Source organism: Aulonocara sp. 'chitande type north' Nkhata Bay, linkage group LG12, assembly GCF_057382095.1.
Source record: "Aulonocara sp. 'chitande type north' Nkhata Bay isolate Kocher_YH1m ecotype deep benthic linkage group LG12, A_spYH_male_GT1.1, whole genome shotgun sequence".
NCBI lineage: Eukaryota > Metazoa > Chordata > Actinopteri > Cichliformes > Cichlidae > Aulonocara > Aulonocara sp. 'chitande type north' Nkhata Bay.
Window position 1 is genome coordinate 23,874,712 of NC_141355.1, and position 27,492 is coordinate 23,902,203.

The 27,492-nt window shown below is 36.9% G+C and overlaps 1 protein-coding gene across 6 annotated transcripts in view; it reads right to left on the reverse strand.

The window, feature by feature from the left end:
• pdlim5a (PDZ and LIM domain 5a) overlaps positions 1–27,492 on the reverse strand; it is a 63,904-nt gene that overhangs the window by 20,392 nt on the left and 16,020 nt on the right. Inside the window, exons 4-8 of one of the 6 annotated variants that reach the window (XM_086314514.1) lie at positions 8,481–8,520; positions 7,496–7,926; positions 658–678; positions 536–553; positions 14–186 (exon numbers count right to left, since the gene is read on the reverse strand). In XM_086314514.1, coding sequence (XP_086170640.1) covers positions 14–186; positions 536–553; positions 658–678; positions 7,496–7,926; positions 8,481–8,520 — 683 coding nt within the window. Of the gene's footprint in view, positions 1–13; positions 187–535; positions 554–657; positions 679–2,657; positions 2,684–7,495; positions 7,927–8,480; positions 8,521–27,492 lie in introns of all 6 variants that reach the window. The other 5 variants (XM_086314517.1, XM_086314518.1, XM_086314515.1 and 2 more) reach the window with 5 other exon arrangements.

Consider the following 27,492-nt stretch of genomic DNA (forward strand, 5'->3'; position numbering starts at 1 on the left):
GTCAGGAGCATACCATTCTCAGTGCCAGTGATCTGAGCCAGAATCCTGAAAGATCTGGATTGGGTGGTGCCAGTACGTGGGCGCCAGTCCTCGGTGTCCTCCATTATGCGCTTTCTGCTGGCATCAGCGTGACTGGGAACATGGTAAAAATGGATGTCTGTATCCACAACATGTTTCCTAGGTACTCTGAGATAGGATAGGAAACAAGAGGATGCATGGGATCAGTAGATATACCTCCCATATAACTAAAGTAACAGAGATGGTGATTAATAACAGTGAGCTGGACACCACAACGTGTTATGATGTAAAAGCATGTTCGATTTTTTAGATTTTTAAGAGATTACCTAGATGACTTTATGAGGTTATTATACAAAATACAAAATAATGAACAATCAAACTGTTAGATAATTAGAGGTATGTGAAATGAAAGTGTGCCACACTGTAAATATGTAAATGGGCGCTAATTAGGCAAGGGCGAAGAGATCACACCGCAATCTGTTAAATGAATTTGGTGGCAAAGACACCAATAAAATACCTTGGTGGCAGGGGTTTTCTTTTAAACAAACAAGACAGAATAGAAATGAAAATAAACAAAATAAACGCACTATAATATAAAATATCTGTGCTGAGAATGAATGGATTTGTGAAAAGACTTACTTCAAAATACTTTGAGGTCCACTATAGTGGAAGTAAAGAAAGAAGACAGAGACAGAAATTGATTTACTCGTGATGAAAACTTTTATGGAAATCTTAGTGACTGGAGTGGAAAAAAAAAAAAAAAAAAAAAAAAAAAGATTCATAGACCACATCTACCAGTGCACGTACAACACAAAGCCAACAGAAGGAATTAACCAAAACAGGCTGGGTCTCTTTTCAGCCACATGGTGGTGTCACTGAACCGCATACAAAACAGTAGAGCAACACTTAATTTAAAACAGTTTGAAAAGTTGTGGTTTTATTCAAATCAAAGTGAGGAACATGCATATTTGAAACATAAAACTCATGAAGACTAAATTACTTTTGATCTTTACGTGTCTGTATGAACAGTACATGCATGCACAGCCACAACACACACACACACACACGCACACAGACACACACAAATGGAAACAACGATTTTTTTCAGGCTCTGCTGTCAATAAATCACCTATAAATCCACTTCCACTAACAAACTCACCTAGCACATTCAATACAGACTGATTTATGAGTCTCTCAACACACTCTTGTTAAAGCAGCAGCTATGTGGGTGTGGCAGTGTTGACAGCTATGTGTTAGCCTGGTCACACACTTCCAGTACTGGGAGCATTTCATATTATATTCCCTGTGTGTGTGAGAGAATGTGTTTTGGATGCCACTCTGTCAGAATCAATAGTAGAGATTCATACTTCAGGGAAAATATAGTGTTGCCCCAGGAAAGTGCACCATAGTAAGTCTGATTTTAATTAGCTAAAGCATGTAGACCGCAGTGCTGCAGTTCTTGATTAATGTAAACCTGAAATTAGCCAAACCGAACAATAAACCATTTTTATTAGTAATCTTGGTAAAATACTATAAAAATGTCTTACTACTTACACATGGCTTTAATAATAAATAAGGAAAACGATTTATACTGTAAGATCTTAAATAAAATGTAAACAGTGAACTATTACAACATTTTCACATTGCATTATTAAAATGTAATGATAATAATGATGATATATTGTTATAATAATAATGAATAAAAATAATAAATAAAATGTAAATTAAAAACAGAATGCAATAATTAAAAAATCCGCAGGTGAACCGCTGAATACAGAAAGAAACAATAAAAAAAGATATATCTCGTAGATATCTCGTTGATACTGATATCTTGTTGTTTTGTATATGCAGTATTTTGCAGACTTTTAAGTTTTCTATGTCATGTCTAAGCATTTTCAAGATGTAATAAGTGTAAAATGATACACAAAATGCAAAAAGCCTTTTATAATAAATACACAATGATTGAAGGAAATTTGGGGTCTGGGAAACCTGTGCACTATTAATGCATGGCAATATACAGTTACACAGGTTTTTAGGCAACATATGCTGCAATTCATTCGTCTTTTAAAGAGAAGACCTTGCTTATTTCTGCAAGACAGCGCCAAACCACACTGTTTATGTTCTAACATGGTTCAATACTAATGGAATAAGGGTGCTAAATGTCTAAGCCTGTCAATAACTCTACACTTTTGGTGCATTATGAAAAAAAGTGAAGGCTATAACTTCTGTCCTCTTCAACTTTTGTGTTGTCATTAATAAATAAATAAAGTGCATTCTTTTCTTCATTAGGTTTGGTACATTGCCAGAATGTTTTTTGGAAATTAGATTGCAGGTAAGTAAACCCACATGGAAAAGATCTATATAAATCTAATAAAGTTTGTATCTGTCTTGTGTGAAACTTGTATGAAAAGCATACAAGTGAAAACAGATATAATATACTTACTGAAACAATATATGAAAGTGGCCACTTTCATGAGTAAATGCAACTGATTCACTATATGAAGTAGGCCACATCTGATGCAAGTCTTTTATATGTTTTTTCTATTTCTTTTCCATATGGGAATGCATGCACAGAGAAGTCTGAACAGGTAACAAAGAAAAGTGGCCAGTTAATCATGTGACATGCTTCAGAGACTAACTTTGTCACTTGACGAGATGCTGCAGTCTGGAAAGCAGAGAAAAAAGGATTGAAAGGGACTGACAGTGACACACACACATGTAAGATATATATATATATATATATATATATATATATATATATATATATATATATATATATATATATATATATATATATATATAATGGAATGCCTTTTAGGAAAATATTATATATATATTCCAACCAAAGTCTGAATATATAGAATGATCTTTTGAATATATAGAATGAAACTTGAATATATAGAATGATCTTCTGAATATATAGAATGAAACTTGAATATATAGAATGAAACTTGAATATATAGAATGAAACTTGAATATATAGAATGATCTTTTGAATATATAGAATGAAACTTGAATATATAGAATGATCTTTTGAATATATAGAATGAAACTTGAATATATAGAATGAAACTTGAATATATAGAATGAAACTTGAATATATAGAATGATCTCTTGAATATATAGAATGAAACTTGAATATATAGAATGAAACTTGAATATATAGAATGAAACTTGAATATATAGAATGATCTCTTGAATATATAGAATGAAACTTGAATATATAGAATGATCTTTTGAATATATAGAATGAAACTTGAATATATAGAATGATCTTTTGAATATATAGAATGAAACTTGAATATATAGAATGAAACTTGAATATATAGAATGATCTCTTGAATATATAGAATGAAACTTGAATATATAGAATGATCTTTTGAATATATAGAATGAAACTTGAATATATAGAATGAAACTTGAATATATAGAATGATCTCTTGAATATATAGAATGAAACTTGAATATATAGAATGATCTCTTGAATATATAGAATGAAACTTGAATATATAGAATGATCTTTTGAATATATAGAATGATCTTTTGAAAATATAGAATGAAACTTGAATATATAGAATGAAACTTGAATATATAGAATGATCTTTTGAATATATAGAATGATCTTTTGAAAATATAGAATGAAACTTGAATATATAGAATGAAACTTGAATATATAGAATGATCTTTTGAATATATAGAATGATCTTTTGAAAATATAGAATGAAACTTGAATATATAGAATGAAGCTTGAATATATAGAATGAAACTTGAATATATAGAATGTATGAACCTCATTTTTAGAGATGATGTGTTTCTGAATTCTCTGCCTTTACAAAATGGCATCAGCTGAACTATTTCAGTACTTTTTAGAGCTTGACAACTGTTTTGCGACAGCTGTTCAAACTGCAAATGGTAGAAATAATTTGAATTTATACTACGTCACCTTGAAGAACACGTTTTCATTATTGCAACATTTCTAGTGCTCATGAATAATGTTCAACAAAATGTTTCTGGGAGAAGATTATGCACACTTCTTGAGGGAATTTATCAATCACTGATGGAGATGTCAACTGAGCTAACACTTCGAGCAGAAGCTGAAGCACATGTTATGGGCTCATTATATCATTCTACATCTCAAAGAGGAAGGTCAAGGTAAGTGATAAAAATGGAAACAAATTCATTCATAATGTGTATGGCACTTGAAAGAGTCAAGAGATGGCAAACAAGATAATGAATGCAAGAAATAAGAAAGAAGTTAACATATTTCTTCTTTTGTTTCTAACTCTTTTAGGTACAACATACCAGCTACTCAGCTGACTGACATGCGAGACTTGGGGTTTAGTTGGATGGCCATATCTCAAATGTTGTCAGTAAATGTTGGAACACTGTACAACCACAGGATACAACTAGTGGACTATGGAAATTTGCAATTTGAACAGCTGTCGCAAAACAGTTGTCAAGCTCTAAAAAGTACTGAAATAGTTCAGCTGATGCCATTTTGTAAAGGCAGAGAATTCAGAAACACATCATCTCTAAAAAAGAGGTTCATACATTCTATATATTCAAGTTTCATTCTATATATTCAAGCTTCATTCTATATATTCAAAAGATCATTCTATATATTCAAGTTTCATTCTATATATTCAAGTTTCATTCTATATATTCAGAAGATCATTCTATATATTCAAGTTTCATTCTATATATTTAAGTTTCATTCTATATATTCAAAAGATCATTCTATATATTCAAAAGATCATTCTATATATTCAAAAGATCATTCTATATATTCAAGTTTCATTCTATATATTCAAAAGATCAGTCTATATATTCAAGTTTCATTCTATATATTCAAAAGATCAGTCTATATATTCAAGTTTCATTCTATATATTCAAGTTTCATTCTATATATTCAAAAGATCATTCTATATATTCAAGTTTCATTCTATATATTCAAGTTTCATTCTATATATTCAAAAGATCATTCTATATATTCAAGTTTCATTCTATATATTCAAAAGATCATTCTATATATTCAAGTTTCATTCTATATATTCAAAAGATCATTCTATATATTCAAGCTTCATTCTATATATTCAAAAGATCATTCTATATATTCAAGCTTCATTCTATATATTCAGAAGATCATTCTATATATTCAAGTTTCATTCTATATATTCAAAAGATCATTCTATATATTCAAGCTTCATTCTATATATTCAAAAGATCATTCTATATATTCAAGCTTCATTCTATATATTCAGAAGATCATTCTATATATTCAAGTTTCATTCTATATATTCAGACTTTGGTTGGAATATATATATATATATATATATATATAATATTTTCCTAAAGGGCATTCCATAATATATATATATATATATATATATATATATATATATATATATATATATATATATATATATATATATATATATATATATATATATATATATATATATAATATTTTCCTAAAGGGCATTCCATAATATATATATATATATATATATATATATATATATATATATATATATATATATATATATATATATATATATATATATATATATATATATATATATATATATATATATATATATATATATATATATATATATATATATATCTTACAGTAATATACACTGAAAGATATAATTCATAAATCCCCTGTGAAACAAACCGCACAAATTATTTGCAACATGCAGCATGCAAACAAGCAAGATGCAAAGCTGTATACATGCATGTAGTGCCAGGCTGTATGCATATCAGCAACAGTAGAAAATAAATAGAATAGATACACCTGCTATTAAGCATACATGGAAATATAGATCAAATCATAGTTTGGTCTGTGTAATTATGTAGACATAACGGTGACTATGTTTTCAATGTGTATATAATTTCTACACATTTCATATACAGCTGTGAAAGTAAATCTTTTAGATGGATTGTGAATGATTAAAATGATGTAATATGTGAATCTATTAGTGAAAACAGGAGCAAAGGAGTAACTTCAGTAACTAAAGTTAAAAAGAATGTTGAGATATGTTTGCTAATGAGATTAGCTATCGATAAAAAACTACAATTCTAAAGAAATATCAATTTCAAGATTTAATAAAGTAGTTTAATTACCTGAGGTGGTATTAAATGTTAACTCTGATACATGAGATAGGCCATGTATGTGACTAAAATGCATCACTAGTCTCTAGTGTGTACGTGCGCACGTCTGCACGGTGTAAGATTATATTGTGCAGATCACTAGTGACTGCTGAGTCTTACAGAAAGAGAGACCACTGACTAGTTTCAAAAGCGCTCAGAGAGAAAATGTAATTGGAACGAACTGATAAATTATGAGTCAGAGAAGGAGCGGTCCACTTGGCACCTCCTCTTTTCAAAACTATTTAATTAAAAAAATGAACAAGTTAAGGACACTAAAAATTGCCAGTGTAGGCATTTGCACATGTTTAAATTTATATGATTCCAGACTGAACACTTTACGGACTAATTCTTTCTTAAAATAAGAGCAAAGAGAATACCAAACTACTAAAGTTACCAATGGAGGATATATATTTAGACAGAATACTAACAGCATCATAGCTTAGTTATACTCACTATGGCTCTAGAAAGGTTGAAAGACGAGTTGAGACAGAAAAGGAGGAAGAGTATATGATGGCAGATATGTTGGTGAAGACAGTTCCATGCAGCTATGATGTGAAAGATGGTGATTGATTTAAAAGAGAAATAGAGTTTTAAAAAATATGACAGAGAACACGAACATGATGAGAATAGTTATTGACTCCATCTTTCTCTTCATCCTTCCAATACGCTTATAAAGGTCAACAGTGGAGAGGTTCTCCTTAGTGATTCGTGATAAAATGAAGACCTATGAGCGTGATGTGCTCACAAGCACAAAAAATAGAAGTGAGACTGCACCTGCATTTAAACAAGTTAAAATGAGGTGATATCCTCCCACAGCAAGCGTCATGGCATGTTTTATTTACTATTTTAAGAAAACTCTGGAAGCTATTTACTATGTTTAAGAAAGCACGCCTAACTGTTTGTCTTTTCTTATTTTCACTGAATTTCAGAATTGAAATGTTTCTTTGGTCTGGCACCTAGAAAATTTTCCCAGATGTTTGCAAACTTGCGCTTTCTTTTAGGAATGTTGGCAAAGGATAACTGAAATATATATTTGGATATTATGTGCTGTAAGAAGTAATGCATTGGACTTAAAGTTAACTATGACCTTGTAAACATGTCCTAGAGAAACACCACGGGTTACTACAGGTTACTGCATAAATTGGTATTTCAACTGGTGTTTGAATTTGAACCTGGTAATCATCCAGCAGGCACGGTAGTAAAAATGTGCAATAATACCCATAAGGAGCGCAAACAGACGGTCTCAGTGGATAAAACTGAGGAATGTGAAAGAGCCGAGAACGGTTAATTGTTTGAACCAGTTTACAAAGCCACCACTCACCCATTAAACTGCAGTGGTAAGGCTCCACCCTGACTCTCCAACAGGCCCCGCCTCTGCCCCATGGCCACCTCACACGCATTCTCAGTGGAGTACAGGTTGATTGGTGTGTTATACACCGAAGGCTGAGGCGGGACGAGGACAGGGGGGGAGGAGGAGGCAGAGGATGGATAAGAGACAGGAGGTGGAGAAAGAGAAGGAGGACGAGGACTAGTATGGAAGGATGCAGGTGTAAAGGCAGAGGACGGAGAGGGGATGGAAGTGGCAAAAGGGGACTGTAAAGGAGGGTGTTCACTCTCTGATTTGCAGTCCCCGTAAGGTCTGGGGGCCTTGTTGTTGGACACAGCAGAGTGGCTGAATGAATAATCATGAGGATGGGGTGGAAGAGGAGGATGGGCAATGGCTACCGGTTTTATGATGTCTGATCTGTTGCCCTACCGATACGAGAGAAAAGCATGCAAATACAAACACAGATAAATCACATCAAATCACACACTATGCTGATGTTTCCCAGGTTACATATTCATGTCTATATGTTTGTCTAGTATAAGTAGTTCAGTTAACACAGTTTAAAATAAACTTCAATCATAATTTCTTTATTTTAAAAAAACTAGGGAAACACCAGTATACCTGACTGTAATTCATGGTAACCATAAAACATAGCAAATGAATCAAGACAAAAGTGGTGGTCATGCAACAAAACAACTTCTAACCGCTAAAAAGAAGTCACTAGAGAACAAGGAACCCCAGGTGACAGCTTTTTAATTACTTTACTTTTACTTACTTTTACTTTAATGAATTCATTTGTTTATTTTACTCTTTTCTGGAAAAAGGAGTTTTGGCCACATGTTTCACTTTGCACATGACTACACAGACAAACACAAATATGCAGCTACTCTAAATCCAATTATTCACCTGGGATGCCTTGCTTTAATTAATGAGTGATTAGTATTTGCACTTTGAGCTGAGTTTCATATTTTTACAGTACCTTTGGTGCAACAGGAGGAGGTTTAGAAACACTGGGGGCCCTGAAAGGAAGAAAGAAAAAGGGAAAGGAAAACTTTATGAGTTATGATGGCACACCACTCTTTTTTTTTTTTTTTTTTTTTTTTATTATTTCCTTTCAAACATTGTGACTTTAAGCCAGCACCATGCGGCTAAAATTACACCAGCTCTTCCACACTGTTTGCTAATGTTTATAGAAATATTAAAAGTGCTAATACCATACTGTCATTTTTTAGGTTTTGCTGAGGTTTATTTAAAAAAAACCCCAAAAAAACAAGCGGTTACAGTGAATTACAACTAAACCCTTGAGCTTTCAGCATAGAAACCAAGACTGAGAAACGTTTCTGTCATCATTTATGAGAGCACCAAAAGAGGCCTGGTGTGTGTCTATGCATGAAACAAATAAATTCTAGTTACTGGAGCTGAAAATTGTGGCTTCTTTCAATCTGTCTAAACTAAAGGCAGCTGTTTTTAGTTCATAAAGACCTCTATTAATCTGATACAGTTGGTGTTTGATACTCTTGATGTCACTTTAAGCTCTGATCTCCCCTAAAGGTCATCTGAGGAGCATGTCTGGAACTCCCTACACTCTTAACTTTGCCCAGAAGTAATTCTGGCTTAGCACTTCATAGCAATACTAATTTTACTGAGATCCTTTTTCATCTGTTGACAATATTCTTTGCTGACTTGTGTGGTTTAAAATGACATCAATGCAACAGCACCTAATTAATGCAAATAAGTGAATCAAATCAGCAACAGTAAACACTCGAGATCAACTTTTGTGACACTACCAACAAACAGGTACACATGGAACAAATGACAAACGGTTGTGCAGTGCTACACGGCTTGATTGAGGATGTAAAAAAGGGGGGTCATATGTAAGTTAACATAAATTAAAGGTTAAGCAAACTGCACAGTAACTGCAGACATGTAAATATCAGCTGCTTTGCATTCCTTTCAGAGCAATCCTTCATGAAACTTCCTCAGGGAGGTTCATGTCCTTCATCTCTGTAAATCTGAACCGGCACCCTTGTAGTAGCTAGAATCTCATCAGTCTCCAGACACAGATACGGACTTGGCTTTTTCTCTTTTTCTCTTGTTCCACACTAGTTTTGTTTTGCCAGAACTGAGATAATCACAAATCATATTTGCAGCAGGAACAGTTTATGGGCAAATGTTGTGTTGAACAGTTACACAACAGATTTTATCGTGGCTGTAACTTTCGTAGATTTTGAACACAGGAATTAATGCAGATCCCACACTCAAACAACACATTTTTACTTTTAGGAAAAGGAAATAAGAGAAAATAACTGGCCTAAGCAAAGTATCTGTAACAGGCTTTTCGGCACTCCAGGCTGTATTTTGACCCCAGGAACCTTTACTGATAAAATTCTTTGTGCATAGACATCCTGATTGTGGTTATTGCACTTATCTATCACAATAGGTTGATTGTAGTGTCAATTACATTCCTGTTTGCAACAATTCAGCTCATCTTTCCTTTTTGTGTGTCAGTAAGTCACCTGTATCCTCTCATCTCCTGACGGTTTGGGTTCGTTTCCATGGACACACTAAACCATAAACAGTCCAGCATATCCCCACGGCTAATCTGGGGACAGCCATGATCTCATGAGCACAACCAATACCATGGAAATATGTGTGGCACATCGGGGTAGTAAGGGGAACACTGGGTTAGTCAGAAAGGTATTTCAAATCTGATACCGTCATCTCTGTGAGCCACTGCCTTGATTACACCGCACCTATAACTGGAAAACACTAGCATGGAAATGGTTACAGTCACATGTTAGGAGGAAAAGATGGCTGTTAGAAAGTGAATATAAACAGCAGTCTAATTTAACTCACAGAGGTTCAGATCTGTCCTCACAGTCAAATTGAATTTTAGGTTTCAAACAAGAAACCTACAGTTTTAATAAGATGTGTCCTCTGACTTGGCTCAACCTTGGCAGAACTCATGAGAGCATCAAGGTTAATCTTCCTGAAACTTAAGTAGCTGTTAATAACAACTCAGAACTGGAGAAAGTGTGTGTAAAAATGTCCTTGCACTTGGTAAAAGTTACACACACAATCAGCAGTCACTAAATAAACAAATAACAGTTTTATTTTTCTTTAATTTTGATAAATTGCCACAACATAACAGCGATATGATGGGTTATAAGAGAAGATGTAAAACCTTAATGTTTCTTCATAAGTGAAAAGTGAGGCTCCTAAATTGAACTGCTGCTATAGACACTGATAGTGTGACAGCGACAAACATAGCAGTTCATCTGTCCTGGACACCAAATTGGAAACACTGTGTGTGTGTTCTTTGTCTTAATGTAGCGATCCATTTAGGGGTTAAGTTCACAGCAGCTGCTATAAAATCGGTTTCTGCTCCCTGCCTGATGCATTTTTTATCTGTCCATGTTTCGTGTTAACTGTCAGGCTCTACATGCCTGTCTCTGCTTTGCTCTGTTTAATGTTCATGGACATTTTATTACATAACAGTGTGATTGCTAAGGATAAAAAGAATATAATATAAACTGTGTTTTTCTTTGTATGCTGGTAATCAGTAGTTGAGCTTGTATCAAATTGTCTACATTTTCATCATTAGATTTTTCACTGTTTGCGGAGGATAATGTAAAAATTAGATTCTGTGGTTTGGGTGGGTGTTGGTGCAGCATCATGTTAATATTAAATTTAATCTTGTGTGTTATTTCACTAATTACATAGCTCCAATGTGTATCTTTTAATTTGTTTTATAGCAGACTTGATAGATTAATTGACCTCATCATGAAGAGCAGGTATCTCTTTTTCGTCTCCTCTCAAATCACCCACATCATACAATCGTGGCTGTTCCATGTTCTCAGTTGTGCATTTGTTTCTAATCTCTTTGGTCTATTCTTGCTCAAATGACATCATTGAGTGATGTTTCCAGGGCTGTGCCCTGACATGCCATCAACTTCACCGGCAAGGAACTAACACTACTGAATCAGTAGGAGATTGTTGCCCGTATGTGTGTCTGTGTGTGCGAGTTAGGAGCCGTTAGCAGGCAAAATACGTGTAGATTATACTACACAAGCACAATATACACAGAGATGCACAAATACCCACATTCACATGTAAGAATTTTAAAATTCTTTAAGTAAGTGTTTTGCCATATGGATGACACAATCGCTAGAGGTGGCGAAACAACAAAGATCCAGTTGTTCACAAAAACGTCACATGCACACGCAGAGAGGGTGGGGTGACAGTGATTTCAGACAGGACAGGTTGGTCCTGGAAATGTTGCTGGGAAAATGCAATAACACAGACCACAAGGGCCAGTTTATACACTCCATGGGACATGCTCCTTCAAATAAGCGTTCATGAATGCAAACACACACATGGAGGCACAAAGTGCGTCTGTCCAAGTTTATTTTTAGATTTAGTACACCCTAGCATTTCTTTCTTTCTTTCTTTTTTTTGCTCACATGTTTTTAACAACCATGAACACTGATTTGCATACAATTTGTCTTTTTTGGGCAACTCTTTTGCAGGATAGAAATATTTGGGATTACACAACTGGAATCAAAACACTTATAAAAATATGACAACATTCTACTGAATTATTGAAATTGATTAATTGACTCCTAGTCCATAACACAGCTAAAATAGTAGAGTGAGGAAAGAATACACATTTTATCAAGTGTCAAAATGATACTAGGAAAAACTTTGATAAATTTTTCACACTATATAGGAACTTATTCAGCTAGTCTGAGAGGACACATCCTTTTTTACTGTGAAGATTTAAGGGTTTTAGAAGCTCCTTAATTTACATACAAACATAACTGTGCCTTTTTTTAGGCAGTACTTTACAAAGCAACAACAAAAAAACATTTCCTCTTAGCGCTTCCCAGTTTTTTCTTCTTCTTTATTATTTCAGCTCTCACCATTTGTATCTGTCTCTGTTCTAATCATCTTGCCTTTCTTTCTAACTTGCCTTCCTGCCTTTCATGTAGATTCTTTTTCCTCTGGACCCCTAGAGTGAGGTCACCCTTTTTAAACAAGAGAGATAATGACTTAGAGAATAAACAAAGACATCTAAAATGTATGCAGTCGTCATTCCCGAAGGTGGGACACATACTCTTAGCCTTTGTGTATTTATTTCTTGTTCTGTACCTTATTAGGAAAAAAGGGAGATGAAGAGGATGGTTTGGTTTCAATCTTTTCCCAGTTCTACCTTAAACTGGAGCAGACAGACACACGTGTGCAGGAGAAAATGCCGGGGAACCACTAAAAATAGAGCGATTGGCAGGATTATTGCCACATGTGGTTCACCATTTGGGTGTTTGATAATCAATTTCTGTGTGCAGTGATTAGAGAGGACTTGGTCAGTGTTGTTATGATGTGATCAAATCCAACAACATCTGCATTTGCTACTATTTCCATACCAATACTATTTACTAGAAATGGTCCTTAAATAGATCTGGAAGCCGACTCTGACTGTCATTATCGGCCCTCACGTTAGGCAAGGCCATATGAGAAACATCTCCTAATGTAGCATTACAAGGCTGTGCGTGTGTGTGTGTGTGTGTGTGTGTGTGTGTGTGTGTGTGTGTGTGTGTGTGTGTGTGTGCGCGCGCATGTGCATGTGACAGAACTCTACTCATGTCCATTTATCTTGGTATGAGTGTGTTTTCCTCCACATTTCTTATCCTCTCCATCCCACCATTATCTCTACACTGGCCTCAGCAGGCCTTTCAAATACATATGACATCACATGAGGCCCTAAAAGGAGCTTTGAAAGTGACCAGACCAAAAAAGCCACAGCAGTATCTTCAGTCAGTCAAATAAACTTAGTCTGAAACAAATAAAGACATACAAGTAGTATTCTCACAGCTGCATTTTAGGTGTTCGTCAGTTATTCTCGTATCAAGAAAGATCAACATTATGCAGCTCACGATAAATGGGAGGTGTTTTTTAAAAATCTTTTCTACATTGTTTTAGTTCTGTCCTCTTCCATAAATGCACATGCCAACACAAATATCCGGGGTACAAACTGACCATGGTTTTCATGGATGCAAGCTCTTAAGATACAACAATAATCTAGGCCTGCTTATCTGATGGGCCACAAAAGCTTGCATGTAACGCTGACACAACCTACTGCTAATGCAGCTAGATTACATTCAGTTTAATACTTCTTAGTATACAGTTGATTTTAAAATCGCTACATTTAGGTAAATACACATTGCATTTTATAGATCTTGCAGATCTTCCTCAGTAATCTTTCTGTCTGTAGTTTACTTCTAGAAACTTGGGGTTAATAGTGGGAAAGTAATAAAGAGGCAACACAAGCCTGAACATATCACAACTGTATTTACTCTGGTGACATGGCAACAAATATTTTTTTATAGTAATTCACTTTCTAACAAAAACACAGCAGTTGACTGGTACCCTAAGGAGTCTTAAAGCAAATCATGAGAGGAAACAGACCCATTAAGTTAAACCCCATCAGCGCAGGAGAAAGGAGGTAGTGTTAGAGTCTGCTGGTCAACAGTACTAAAGGCAGTACCTCTATAACCATAATGTGTATTTCTCCACAGTAAGTGGGAAAAAATTGTGTGATAAAAACTGTGAATAAAAATCCAAAACATGAGTCACAAAACCTAGAGTCTACTGCCAATACACATAGTTTATAGAGTCAGTATATTAAGTACATTAAACAGTAAATCAATGAAAAACCATTTAAAATCGCATGCTCTATTATAAACTACTGCTGAAGCACAGATGAAATAATTTAGGGTAATAAAACAGATGCAGTCGTTTACAGTATTAAATTTTTTTTTAGATGTTTTCCAATTTTATGAAACACTAAAGTCTTGTAATATATATCTTTTAGAGGCAGAGGGCAGATGGTTTGTTTTTACATGAAACTTTAATGCAACTGCTGAGTGGTTGTGTAACGGCACAGAGTTGATCTGAATGCTTGCATTGTTTCTAGACTAGCAAGGCAGTAAATAGCAGAGCTAGAATCCTGAGTTGTCTTTTTAAATCTAATTTAAACTTTTACAGCCTTCTTTCACAGGAGACTGACCGAGAAGTAAAACTTTGGATCGTGGTTTGAGGAAGGCATCCATCTCAGTCAAGTCGAGCAGCCGCCTCTACTTTTTTTGATATACTGAAAAAAAGTAAATTGGGTGGTTGTTACATTTAAAAAAAGTCGACCGTGTAATTTGAACACAAAAATGTAATGTTGCTATCTTGAACGTAATTAAATCATGTAGGATCTGTACGAAATTTAACAACTTAATTTGTTCTTGTTGAGATGACCTGATACAATCTAGTAAGAGTGGTTAGTGTCTTTAAGACTGATCACAAGATCACACGAGATTTTAAACCACAGGAAAATCACTGGAGGCAGACAACTTCACCCACACCCCGTGCATGCTAGCACTATTTATTGTGGTTTAACCTGTCAAGGACAAAAACATAAAGAAGATTCTGCATCAAGCCTTGAAATCATAACTTTCCTACTTTTGATAAGCCAGGATTGGTGGCGTGGTGGTTAGTGCTGTAAGAAGGTTCTGGGTTCAAATCCAGAGTCTGATGCAAATGGATGTTTGTCTCTATGTGACAGACTGGTGAGCTATCCAGGGTGTACCCTGCCTTGTAACCTATCACTCCAGGGTTATAACCCTGCAACCAGGCTAAAGATAGGAGGATGGTAGTTGCTGTAGATCCATTAAATTTTTATGGTAACCAGACTCTAGACTTTGTTAAACATTATGTAATATGAAGACAACATGTAGTATTTAAGTGACGAAGTAGTACTGGGGTAAAAGTTATTGAATAGTGTTGACATAAAATGATAAAATTGTAAAGGATTGAAATATTCCAAGAGCTCAACTTACTTCATCTAAACATGTTTCAATCGCGTTTTCTGAACACAAAATGCACAGGTTTGTTGAATATGAATAAGTTGTGTTGATTTAACTCGTTTGTTTAAGTTTCAGCCAAAGCAAAACATTTGTGTGCAACCAATGTCCACTATTGAATTAAGTAAATCCAACATGGCCTTTTTTTCAGTGTAGGGGGTCATGTAATTGTTGGCGCTTTGTAAATAAAATAAAATTGAACTGAACTAAAACTTCTCATTACAGCTATCTGTGGTTGCAAGAGCATTACACCAGCCAACTTTGACCTTCTGTTTTTGTGTTACACAGACAACTGTTCGGCAGCAGAGATTAAGGGTCACCAGGATCTATTCATGTCTGTCATCAGGACCCATCAACAAGGTAACACACAGATGGCAGATGGCAGTAGTATCCAATTGTTTGAATGTTATAAATAAATTAATAAATGAACAATTAAAAAAATAAATAAAGTTAGATTATAGAATTTTGAAATATTAAGCCTTTTTTTGCAAGACCGTATTAAGGCCTTAAATACTCTTGCGCTGCTGGAGTCTGATAGCTATGCAAAAGATGGGGGAAGGTTGTGCTGTTTTTTTAATATATAGTCATGTGGATGCTAACCTGCAAGGAGAGAAGACTACTGATGCTTACTTTATCTACACTTGAAATGTCTGCTTACTTTTAAGCAAGGTCATTAATCTATATTTAAATTTCTGTTTAATTCACTAGAGCATTAGTTGGAGGAACATCCATAACTGTAGCATGTATGTATATACAATAATAAGCACCCTCCCTTCCCAGAGAATAAGTTGACTGTTATTTATTTACACGGGGCGACCGTGGCTCAGGGGGTTGGGAATCGCATCTGTAACCGGAAGGTCGCTGGTTCGATCCCCGGGCTCTCTGTCCTGGTCGTTGTGTCCTTGGGCAAGACACTTTACCCTACTTGCCTACTGGTGTTGGCCAGAGGGGCCGATAGTGCGATATGGCAGCCTCACTTCTGTCAGTCTGCCCCAGGGCAGCTGTGGCTACAACTGTAGCTGCCTCCACCAGTGTATGAATGTGAGAGTGAATGAATAGTGGTATTGTAAAGCGCTTTGGGTGCCTTGAAGAGCGCTATATAAATCCAATCCATTATATATATATATATATTTTTTTTTTTGTGTGTCCCGTTTGGATCTTTAGCCATCAGAATTGTTGTCTTAAGGCCAAGAAAGATGCCAAGCGGATTTATTTTACCAAGTGGATCATCATGGCCTTGCCATATTGGTCCATTTGATTGACCTTTATTATAATTATGAATTTATTTTATTTTCAGTTGCTACAAACGGGACAGACATGACTGGAGGATAGGACAGGGAGAAAGAATGAAAGAAAGAGAGGGAGAGAGAGAAAACCAAAGGGGAGAAGAGACGGTGAGAAGGGGGGGAAGAAAGAAAAAAAAAAAGAAAAACAAACAAAACACCTGGGTCACCTGTATGGAGAAAAAAAAACAGAAGAGAAAGCAAACAACAAAGAGCAACATAATAAAAAAACAGCACCATCACAATAAACTAGCTAGCAGTAGATAACAGTAGATACTAAATAATAAACGATATTGTGCAGCACGCAAGATAGACAGCGCACAATGTGCTTTGAGGCAGCAGCCAAGAAAGCTGTAGTCCGCGTCTGTGAATACCCGTGTGTACACCTGTGTGCATACCTGTGTGGATCAGCATGCTTGTATTCCAAAGGTTTCTCCATGTAACGATCTGCTAGGGAGTGTGGGGAGCCATAGCCCCGTCCACCAGGGTATGAAGCAGGTATGGAGGAGATCCAGGCCCCAGATATCCAGAGGCCCCAGAGTTCAAGGACACGAGGAAGACCACCAAAGGGGGGGAACCGTGCCACCCTCCTGGGAAGAGCTGAGTAGAGCCCCAAAGGAGAGGTCACCTCGCAGCTACAGAGCAGAGGCCAGAGGGGGTTGCAGTGGCGTACCCGCGGGCTCTGCCGGCAGCCAGCGGTGCCAGAGAGGACCGAGCTTCAGGCCCAGAGGCCAGAGGCCTGAGGGCATCCCACCCCCCGGAAGGAGCCCAGCCGGGCCACAAGCGCCCAGCCTCGCTAATTGGCCACCAGGAGTGAGCCGGTACATACATGATCGCCCAGCCCCAGACGACAAGGACCACCAACACACCAACGTCTGAGGGGATCAGCCACCGGCAGAGAGTGTGGTGAGGGGAGATAGGCCTCCGTACTTTAGAGGGCCTGAGATGTACCCAGAGAGGTTGAGTCTAAGACCCAACCTGACATATAGACACAGACGAACAGGCACACGCGGACACAGACGTGCATTCCCACCCCATATGCACAACCAAATACTCGGCACTCACCCAACGTGTAGACAGACACAAATAGACACTGCACAGACAGTCGCACTCCCCAAACATACTCTATATCCCAGGTCCAGGTACCCCCGCCATCAGAGGGGCAAGACGCACCTAGACCCAGGAGATGTAACCCTTCTCTCTGGGGTGGAGGCAAGCGGACCACCTCCTTATCTGCTGTTGACTGTTATTTCTAAAATCAGGCAATGACAACACCTGGTGACACATCGGTCAGCTGAACTTTCTTGAGGCAAATACTGCACACAGCTTCGCCTCTAGTAGCTGGATCAGTTATCATCTGAGTCCCGAAATAGTCCTGTAAAATTGTTCGCACAACTCGCAGTCACCATCTTTTCAGCACCCCCCTTTTCCATCTTCTTCTAACTATAAATGTCATCATAGTATCACTTTAATAGAAAGATGAGCACCTGTATTTATGATGGTAGAAATACTTTTCTAAATGCTGGAATTATGGTAATGTAATACTGTAATACTAACAGGTAGGGCTGGGCTATATCATACCGTTCATGATGATACCGGTGTAATGTTGGGCAACGATAGGAAAATGAAATATCGCGATAGAATATGGGTAAAACGCGCATGCGCAGTGCCTTTGTTTACATACGCACATGGCGGCGACGCAGAATGAGAAGAGTGAAAGTGGATCGTTAAATGAAACGGATGAACCAGAATTGGTTTGTATAAATGCTGCAACTTCAGTGGTGTGGCACTGGTTTAGCTTTCATCCGTCAGATACACAACAAAGCACTATTTTTGGTAGAGCATGCTAGCGGGCCGTCGTTATTACCGTGTTGTTTGGAAAATACGGCACACTTAAAATCAATCCTTTGATTTTTGATTTATTTTTTTTTTAAGTGAAAATACATTGATGTTTTTTTTTTGCACTAATAAAGTTGTGGTGTTGTAAAGTATTTTGTCTAGTGTCAATTATATCATCAGTTATATCGTTATCGCAGATAACGATATAACTGACGTGATAAATATTTTTGGTCATATTGCCCTGCTCTACTAACAGGTCTATTTAACATTTATCATTGTGTCTATGTAGCTGACAGTCTTAATAAGAACCACACAAAGCAAAAAGCAGTGAGAGACTTTAGACCAGTATCCAAAGGAAACATGAGTTTATGCAAATCAAACTGTCAAACCTACTTATAGAGTAAAAGTGCACCCTGAGCTGTCTTTGCATTATACATCACACCCAGTCAAAGATTGATTTGATTGGGTGTGATGTGATTTCATAATAGACAGAAGAAGAATGTATTGTTTCAAGTAGGGGTTCTGTTCAGAAGTACTTGAGTACTTTTTTTCTTCATAAGAGAGATCAATGTTACAGGGCTCAAGCTGTATGAGGACACACGATTCTATGGGATCTAAAACAGGTTGAACTGATGCTGCATTCTTTAGCAATGTAGTCTTGCAAGACCTATCCAGTACTGAACTATAGTCTCAATGTATTTATAACATGTACTAGTCCATCAACTCCAAGTGCTTTCATCAGAAGAATAAACAGCGCAACAGTGATAGGCAGGCTGCAAAAGTGCCAACAACAAACTGTTAATGTCAGCAAGACAGGGAAAAAGTCGATGTTTTTGTCTTTTGATTTTAGTGCTTTGCAGTTCCCAGTTTCTTTTCTTCTGTTTGGCAGCTCACAAGTATTTTTAAGGCAGCAACATCAGGAATAATACATAAAATAGAAGAAAGAAAGACAGGCTAAAGAGACAGGGCTCAGGCTATGAACATTATTCAGAACTGTCTGCTCATCAAAATGATCCACAGCTGGACCAGGAAGTGTTTTCCATATTCCACATCTGGCCTTAGGTCTGTTGAAAGGGTTATGGATATCAATGTGCATCAAAATCACTTTGAAACATTAATTCACAGAGATTCAGGAATTACTAGATTGGTTCTAGTTTCCTTGAATTGTTTTCGTCTTGTTTTGGATACTCTGTATCTGTTTACCTGGCCTGGTTCTTGCTTTTTCTCTCTTTGGCTCTTTACCTAAAATACACAAACTCTTCCATTGTTCTCGGAGTGATGTAAGGTCAATGCCTCAAAATCGTGCAGGGCTATAGTAGTATGCCTCATTTCTTTATATTTGCCTTCCAAGGAGCCAGACTTTCTTGTAATTTTTTAAAGTCCTAACATTGGCTATTTTTTCACTCATTTATAGTCCAGCTCTTGTACCTGACCATTATCAGACGAATGGCTTCTGGTAAGCCACTTAACACTTATCTATGACTCATTTAAACACAAAAAGGCACCTATCTCAAAGGATGAGCCGGTGTCGTGACTACTCAACATATCAGACAATTTAACGACGAAACATGTTCCAATAATACATAATTTGTTCCCATTTCTTTAGTTGAATCTAGGGAAAATGCCAGCAATGTCTTTAAGAAATAGGAAAAAATCCAGCAAAGACCTGACACAAGACCTGAAAGATACATCTGGCCCTTTGGTTGATCCCTGTACTATTTGCCGAGGATAATCAGAAATGGTCTCAGTGGAAGGGTGGCTGTCAAGGAGCCATTCCTAAGTAAGGGAAACAGGGAAAAAGGCTGGGTTCTGCCAAACAACACAAGAACTGCACTGTAAATCAGTGGCAGCAGGTCTTACAGAGTGAAGAATCGAAATTGTCATTAATCAGAAAGAGGCCAGAAAACAGTTACAGCAGTGAGTGTCTGCACCAATCTATAAAACACGGTGGAGGCTATGTCATTTAGGTCGCATTTAGGTTTAGGTCGCATTTCAGCAAGAGGTCTTGGAGATCTGGTTAAAATTGAGGGAATTATTAATACAGAAATGTATCATCAGACTTTGATGCACATCTGGAGAGCGTCTTATACGAATTGGTGTCATTTTTCAGCATGACAATGATCCCAAACACAATACACAGTGCAAATCAAGAATTTGTCTCGACAGAACCCGGAACTTAACATTATTGAGGCACTGTGGGATCATGTTCACAGAACAAAAGGCAGCTTTGAATGTCCTTCAAGAAGTCTGGAGAACTATTCCTGAAGAATACTTACAGAAATGACAAGAAAGCTCGCCTAAGAGAGCTCATGCTGTGTTGAAGAATAAATGTGGTCATACCAAATACTGACTTTGAAGCTCATTAGAACTTTTACCTTATATACTGTATTACCATATGTGTCTGTTATAAATCACTGCTGTTATTTCCCATTTTCCTAGGAAAATATGAAGAAATGAAGGGTGGTTCAAGATTTTTGCACAGTACTGTCCATGACAGTGAATCTAATATGATCCTGGCTCTCACTGAACAAATACCTGAGTCTCTTTCAGCTTCTTTCCACTATAAAATCGGATCAATTTCAACACATGTGCCTAAACACTTAGTAGAATTTTTGAGCATACTTTATCTGATCATGTAATAAAATGAGCATAAACATACAGAATACATAATGAGAATTTTGCCTGAAAATGAATTTATATTGCCTAGTCTAGACTGAAAACAGTACCTAGACCTAAAGCTTAATGTGAGAACTGAAGGAAAACATAACAAATCATGTCTGGGAAAAGTGTGTATTATGTTACAAAACATGTTAATTGCAATTTATTATAGAGTCATTTGTAACTATAATTACAAGTTTATTTTATTTGGAACAAAGCTGCCGATTGTACCGTTTATGTTCTCATGGTGTCTTGCAGCCTGAGATGCACTTATAGTAATTACTCAGCACATACAATATGTAGCTTCTTATTTTTCTCTTTCTGTCAGTCCAGATGATTTTTCACACTGTTCCAGCTGCCTGCCTGGGTATTATTCAACAGTGCTGGCTCGCCTAAGGATGAGTGCTCTTGGCTTACACTAAGATATTTTTGGCAAATAGCAAAGAATAGTAAAAAAAAAGATGAAAAAAGAGACAGAGTGAAAAAAAAGCAGAGACAGATGAGCATAACGCAGTGTTCTTGGCTTGAGAATATCTAGGGGCTAGATTCACAGACCCCTAATATTTTGGGGGGGATTTTTTTTGGCAAAAATAAGAGGATATAAAAAAAAAGACGTACAGAGACAGGTGCATGAAGCTGGTATTAGGATATGAACAGTGAATACGACAAGCCAAGGATGACGGCCATCAGCTTTAGCTGATCTTTGGCAAATAGTACAGACCGTGAAAGACAGAGACAGGTGAGCCTAGTTTAGCACTCGTAGCTTTGGCAAATGATCAAAGGCATATAAGTGGCAATGGCAGCTGCACAGAGAGAATCTATTAGTACACAGGGTTTGTAAAGAGCTGTGAATTTCTGTAGCTACGGTGCAAGTCTTATAAGTTCTAACACACGGTAATGTGCCATATTTTCACTGTTTTCAGTAGACCTCCAATTTATTTTTTCCTATACATTTTTACTAAACTCTCCCTCTTATTTATATTTGCATTTGAGTTTAAATTGGTGCAACATATAGAATACCTAGCTCTACGTTCATGAATTAGGCTGTTAGGTGTTCATGTCTACCATCACCAGAAGCTGCTTAGCATCACCCAACAACCACCGTCCATTGGATTATTTGCACTCTCTCGCCCACATTTCTTGTTATGTCTTCACTATGTGCTTGATTTAAATTTCATTTCCATCTGACTTAAAAAGCTAGAACTTGGATTAATTGTTTCAGTCTTCTGACTTCAAACTGAGAGTTTATATATTCACATGTTTTTAATCTGTTCAATATGAAACTTCGATGATGCCTTATTTTCCTGACATTCGCACACAAACACATCATCCGTGCCCCCTTTTTTTGGCTCCAAAACATCTTAGCAATCCAAATGTCAGCATTGCTGCATTAACCGCCGTATTTTTTGTACCTCCCACCCAATGACAGCTGGGATAGGCTCCAGCACTCCTGTGACACTGAACTGGTTAAGTGGTTAAGAAAATGTATGGATGGAATTTCTAAAACCATGCAATGTTTTTGTAAACAAGGAATCTGATTTTGTCTTTGGGTTTCAAAGACAGAGTCATTCAAACATGTTGTTCTTGTTACGTGGCGGTTCGTTCCAAGTAAGTATGCCATCCATACTGGGTTTCAAGTGTAAGCTAAAAACAGGCAGTGCATCATTATATTAAAGTATCAGTGTTGCCCACAAACAGGTAACTGACACGTACTCCCCCAATTATGTAACTCATGCTCTCTCATGTTTCTCATATTTCTTAGATTTAAGATTACATTGAGATATATAAGTGGTCTGTTGGGAAATGTATTTCTGTTCATTTTAAAGCAATTAAAACTAATCAATTTCACTCCTAGAAGTCACAATTAACTTCTCTTCACACATCACTGTTCTCTGTGCACATGTGCTTGCTTGTGTTTTCTGGACAGACACGTGGCCGTGCACAAGCATCGGCATATCTGGTACAACGCAGGGATTGTGTCTCTGCTTTTCGGAGAACACAACATAAACAAAATGAAAACGTATACCCCATCTCTACGTAAACTTCCCTCACACAACCCCTTCCCTGAGCACAGGCCAAACTTCCAGGCTCAAAATAAATCAGGCAGCTGCTTGAGTTTTATTTTATGTGAGCTCTGTGCATGTATGTGTGCTCGAGTGTGTGTGACTCTGTCTGCAGGGTTTCTGTGCATGGAAGGAGTAGACAATTAGGTGTGCAGACCACTGCTGTTCTCTGTCAATGGAGAATGAGTGTGAATTTATTATAGGGTGTTCAGGTGAGCTAAACATCCCCTTCTGACTTATGTGCATGCTTGTGCATTGTGGGGGAAGGGGTCAGTCCCACTGTAGTAAAACATCAACAGCACATCTGCAGCAATATCTTGAGACATACACGAAATCTCATATCTGATTTTGTTTATCTATCCCTTATTAAGGTCTTTTTGTGTGGCCTCCTACATTCATGCATAAGAGCTTTTAGAAAAGTTATGTCATGACCCCACCACTATTTAGAAACTCTGCAACAAAGAAAAGGCTTGTCAAACACTGCAATTATCCTGTTTGAGGCGCTTTCAACAGTTGGAGATCTCCATGCTGATTAAAGAAGAAAACAAAATTAACTTAGCACAACACAAAAGCTGCTTTAAATCCTGTCTTCTTTGCATGATCTAAATAATGCAATCATTTGCTGCGTGTTCCTGTGTTGGTGTAGGTACATCAGGTCAACTGTGTTTCATTTTCTCCCCCCTAACAATCTCATCGGGGCCTTGACACTGTGCCATTACTAGAGAAAAACACTCAAACACACACATGAACGTGGGTCCATTAAATAGTCAAATGGGCTTCGAAAGGACTTTACTGTGGGGAATAAACCATTTAGCCAGACACTGGCAGTCGAAGTGCATAACAGTGAAATACAAAGGTGGTTTTGTTGAGGCACGGGGTAATTGGTTGAAATGAAGAGTTTAATCCTTTGGTGTTCCTTTGCAGAAAATAATGATATCGCTAAAGAGGTGAATTTAAGTGCTGAAACGTATTACACTTCACCAGTGGGACCCCTTTAGGACAAAGCCATCACGCAAGAAGGAAATGTCCTTCTGCCTTAGTCATTTCTAAAACAACAAAGTATAACTACATTGTCTTACCTTTTCCTTCCACCCTGCATTCAAACCTCTAGTTCAGAACTACTGTTCATTCTTTAAACCTTCCTCAACTTACTCTACTTTATCCTATCCACATATCTTCCCTCTTTAATGCCTTTCTCTGGCACCTATCCCTGCTTTTAAAGAAGGACTCATGAATGAAGCTGCCACAAATTAGTCAGCTGAGAGAAAAATAAGCTACACCTATTGTAAGTGCTTAAGTCACTTTGAATGCAAAAGCTACGTTACACAACCACATATGGCTTCTATCATTTGTAATTCTAAATGTTTAGAAATATTAGTAAATGTTTCCGCTTTGGACTGATGGTCAAACACAACAAGGAGTTTAAAGATGTCAGTTAGGATTCGGCGAAGTTGTGTTGCGTCCACAACCAATAGACTCCGTGATTAATCGAGAAACTATTTTACAGATTGCAACCCTGCAAATTGAAAGGAGTGTACCAAAACCTAACCAACCATTTCTCTGAAAGTCTATTTGCATTCATGCGTGGTATGTGTGTGAGTGTGCTATGCACACATGTGCGCCACATGTCTTCCCCACAATAAAACAGCCCATTTAGCAAACAAGATATTGGGTGTTTTTATTGGTCTCATCAACTGGGATTCAGTTTGACGCTGAAGATAAGAACGGAAAAAACGATTCATTGAAAAAAAAGAAAAGAAAAGACAAAACAAACTCCCAGAAACTTGGCTGCATTTTTTTCCACAGCTGTGCGTATCAAATCCTAGTATAGTTTTATAGAGATATATGAATCTAAACAAGGAGTAGTGACGTTTCAACATTCTCGCCTGGTGACATTATTGCAAGGTGAATTATGTCTTAAGTTGCAAGCAAAGATCTCAGGTAAACAGTGATGACGAATCTGTCTCCATCTCTGTTTAAGTGTTGTGTTTTCTCATTTTCAGCCTTTTCTCTTTCTTTTCAGTGTCTCTACCAAGCTTTCTCAGCAGGAGTGCAACAAAAACACTGGTTCTGTTTAACAAAAGGCCATCAAGGCCCCAAAGCTCGAGAACCAAAAGTGTGTTTTGAAAGCTATTATTCATATAACAATACAAAGTGCATTCCTAGACCAGAAAAACAAATCAGGCAAAGACTGAAGCTTTAAACAAACAAACACTAGATTTATACTCACTTTTGTCAGCATTCACTAACTCAGGGAAATTTATTTTTTCAGTCTGTCATGAAAATATAAAAGGATAAACAAAATCCTTCTTAAGGATTGGATTAAAGATTTAAGTGATGCTTAAAAGTCTGCAGAACTGATCACCCACCTTGTGATAAGGTAGCAGACCCACAGCAACGTAACTGAATTCAAACTGAGGGAGATATGCACAGCTGCAGTTGAATATAATCCGGCTCCTTGTGCAGAGATGAAAACCACAAAGTATGACTTAATTTACATTTACAATAAAACATCAAACTTCAGTACGTCAAGACTTGACAAAAGTACTAGTAGTTAATCCCTTACTTAAGAACTTAGCAGTAGTCAGTTTCTTTCTACAAAGTACAAAGTCACTATGTTATAAAATATTTAGCAAGAAAAACTGATCAAAAAGTGCCGATAATACTAATCTTTCACCTGTTGCTCATTCTAAAGATTTTGTTTTTACTTTATGCACAGGGTTATTCATTTGAACTTTTCCAGCTGGCTCAACTTTTTCTTGCTCTGATCAGTTTAAAGTGATTGATCTGAGCTGGGATAGACAGAACAGCAAGAAATTTCCACTGATGTTGTTTTGGCACCTGCTGCTTGCCATTTTGGCAATGCTTGCTTCACTGTAATGTTTTCCCCCCAAGAAATAAAGAAACTCTCACAGACAACTAAATGAATGTTCGTGTGTGATGATTTCCCTGGTAACCATGGTATTTGCATTCATGCATTTACAGTTAATAAATCCCAGTTCTGTTCCAGCTTTTTACTGGATGAAGAGGTCAGTCAGTGCCAGGATAATTTGGCTCTTTATATTTGCCATCCTTAAAAAAAATTTGTAGCCTGGACATATTTAGCTTCATGTCAATTTAACAGCCTTGTAGAGACAACTTTACTTTTACAGCTTTTCTTTTCTTGTTCTTCACACATCTGCTGTCCATCTCTTCTCCACATCCACCTCTTTATTTGGAAAACGAATAACAACCAGTCTCCCATTCAAAATACACACATACAGACACCACATGCATTGTTGTATCGCCGCACTGCTCTCATTCCTTTTGCTCTTTGACCCAGTGACAAAGCCAATCAAAATGTGTGGTCAAACAGGAAGAAAAGGAACGACGAATGGGCGATAACCTATAAACGCTAACAGAAACAAGGGACTAGACTGGTTCTTTCCATTATTCATGCAAACCCATTAAAGATGGACCACATGTTGACCCAGGGATGAAACATTTTGAACACAGACTACGGCAATCAAAGTGCCAGTTAATGTCAGCCATCAAACACAGAGAAACCCAGACACTCTGATTTTATTTCTCATTGTAAACGGTGTTTGGAGAAGGGACACAAATTGCTGTCAATCTCAAATAAACTGTCCCCAAAGATGTCCTCTAATCGCGCAGCTTTCATAATAAAATACGGCCACATGTTTTTTACCACTGATAAAATGAATGATACTCGATATCATCCAGCTGTGTGGTAGTTAATAGCTGAATGGTGTGTTTTAACATGCTCTCTAACAACAACAACTTGTGGTCCCATAAAAATGTCATATGCTGGAAGATCTCTTAACCTCGGGTGCAGTAACTTCTTGATTGCTTGCTGCTATGAGCGTTGGTTATACAAAACCAGTCTGACAGTATCCTGACTAATCTGTATGTAACTGTCAGGGAAATCAGTCAGTGAGAAACCTATCGTGGTGTTTTATCAGTTTGCTGAGAGATTGGAGGATATATTCTAAACAAATTTTAAGGCAAGGATAGAATGACAGCTACCGCTTCCTGCAAAATGATTTTGGTTTCAGCTTCAGTGGCTTCCATATCGTTGTCAGCAAAACTTTGCGACTTGCCCCAGGCCATCCATCTTAGCCAAGTGTTATTCTAAGACCTGTTTCTCTCATCATAAAATAGAACTAGATCGTGAATATCTGTTGCTCACACTGACACACATGCACACTCACTAGCCCACACTCTGTCCTTGAGAAGCGGAA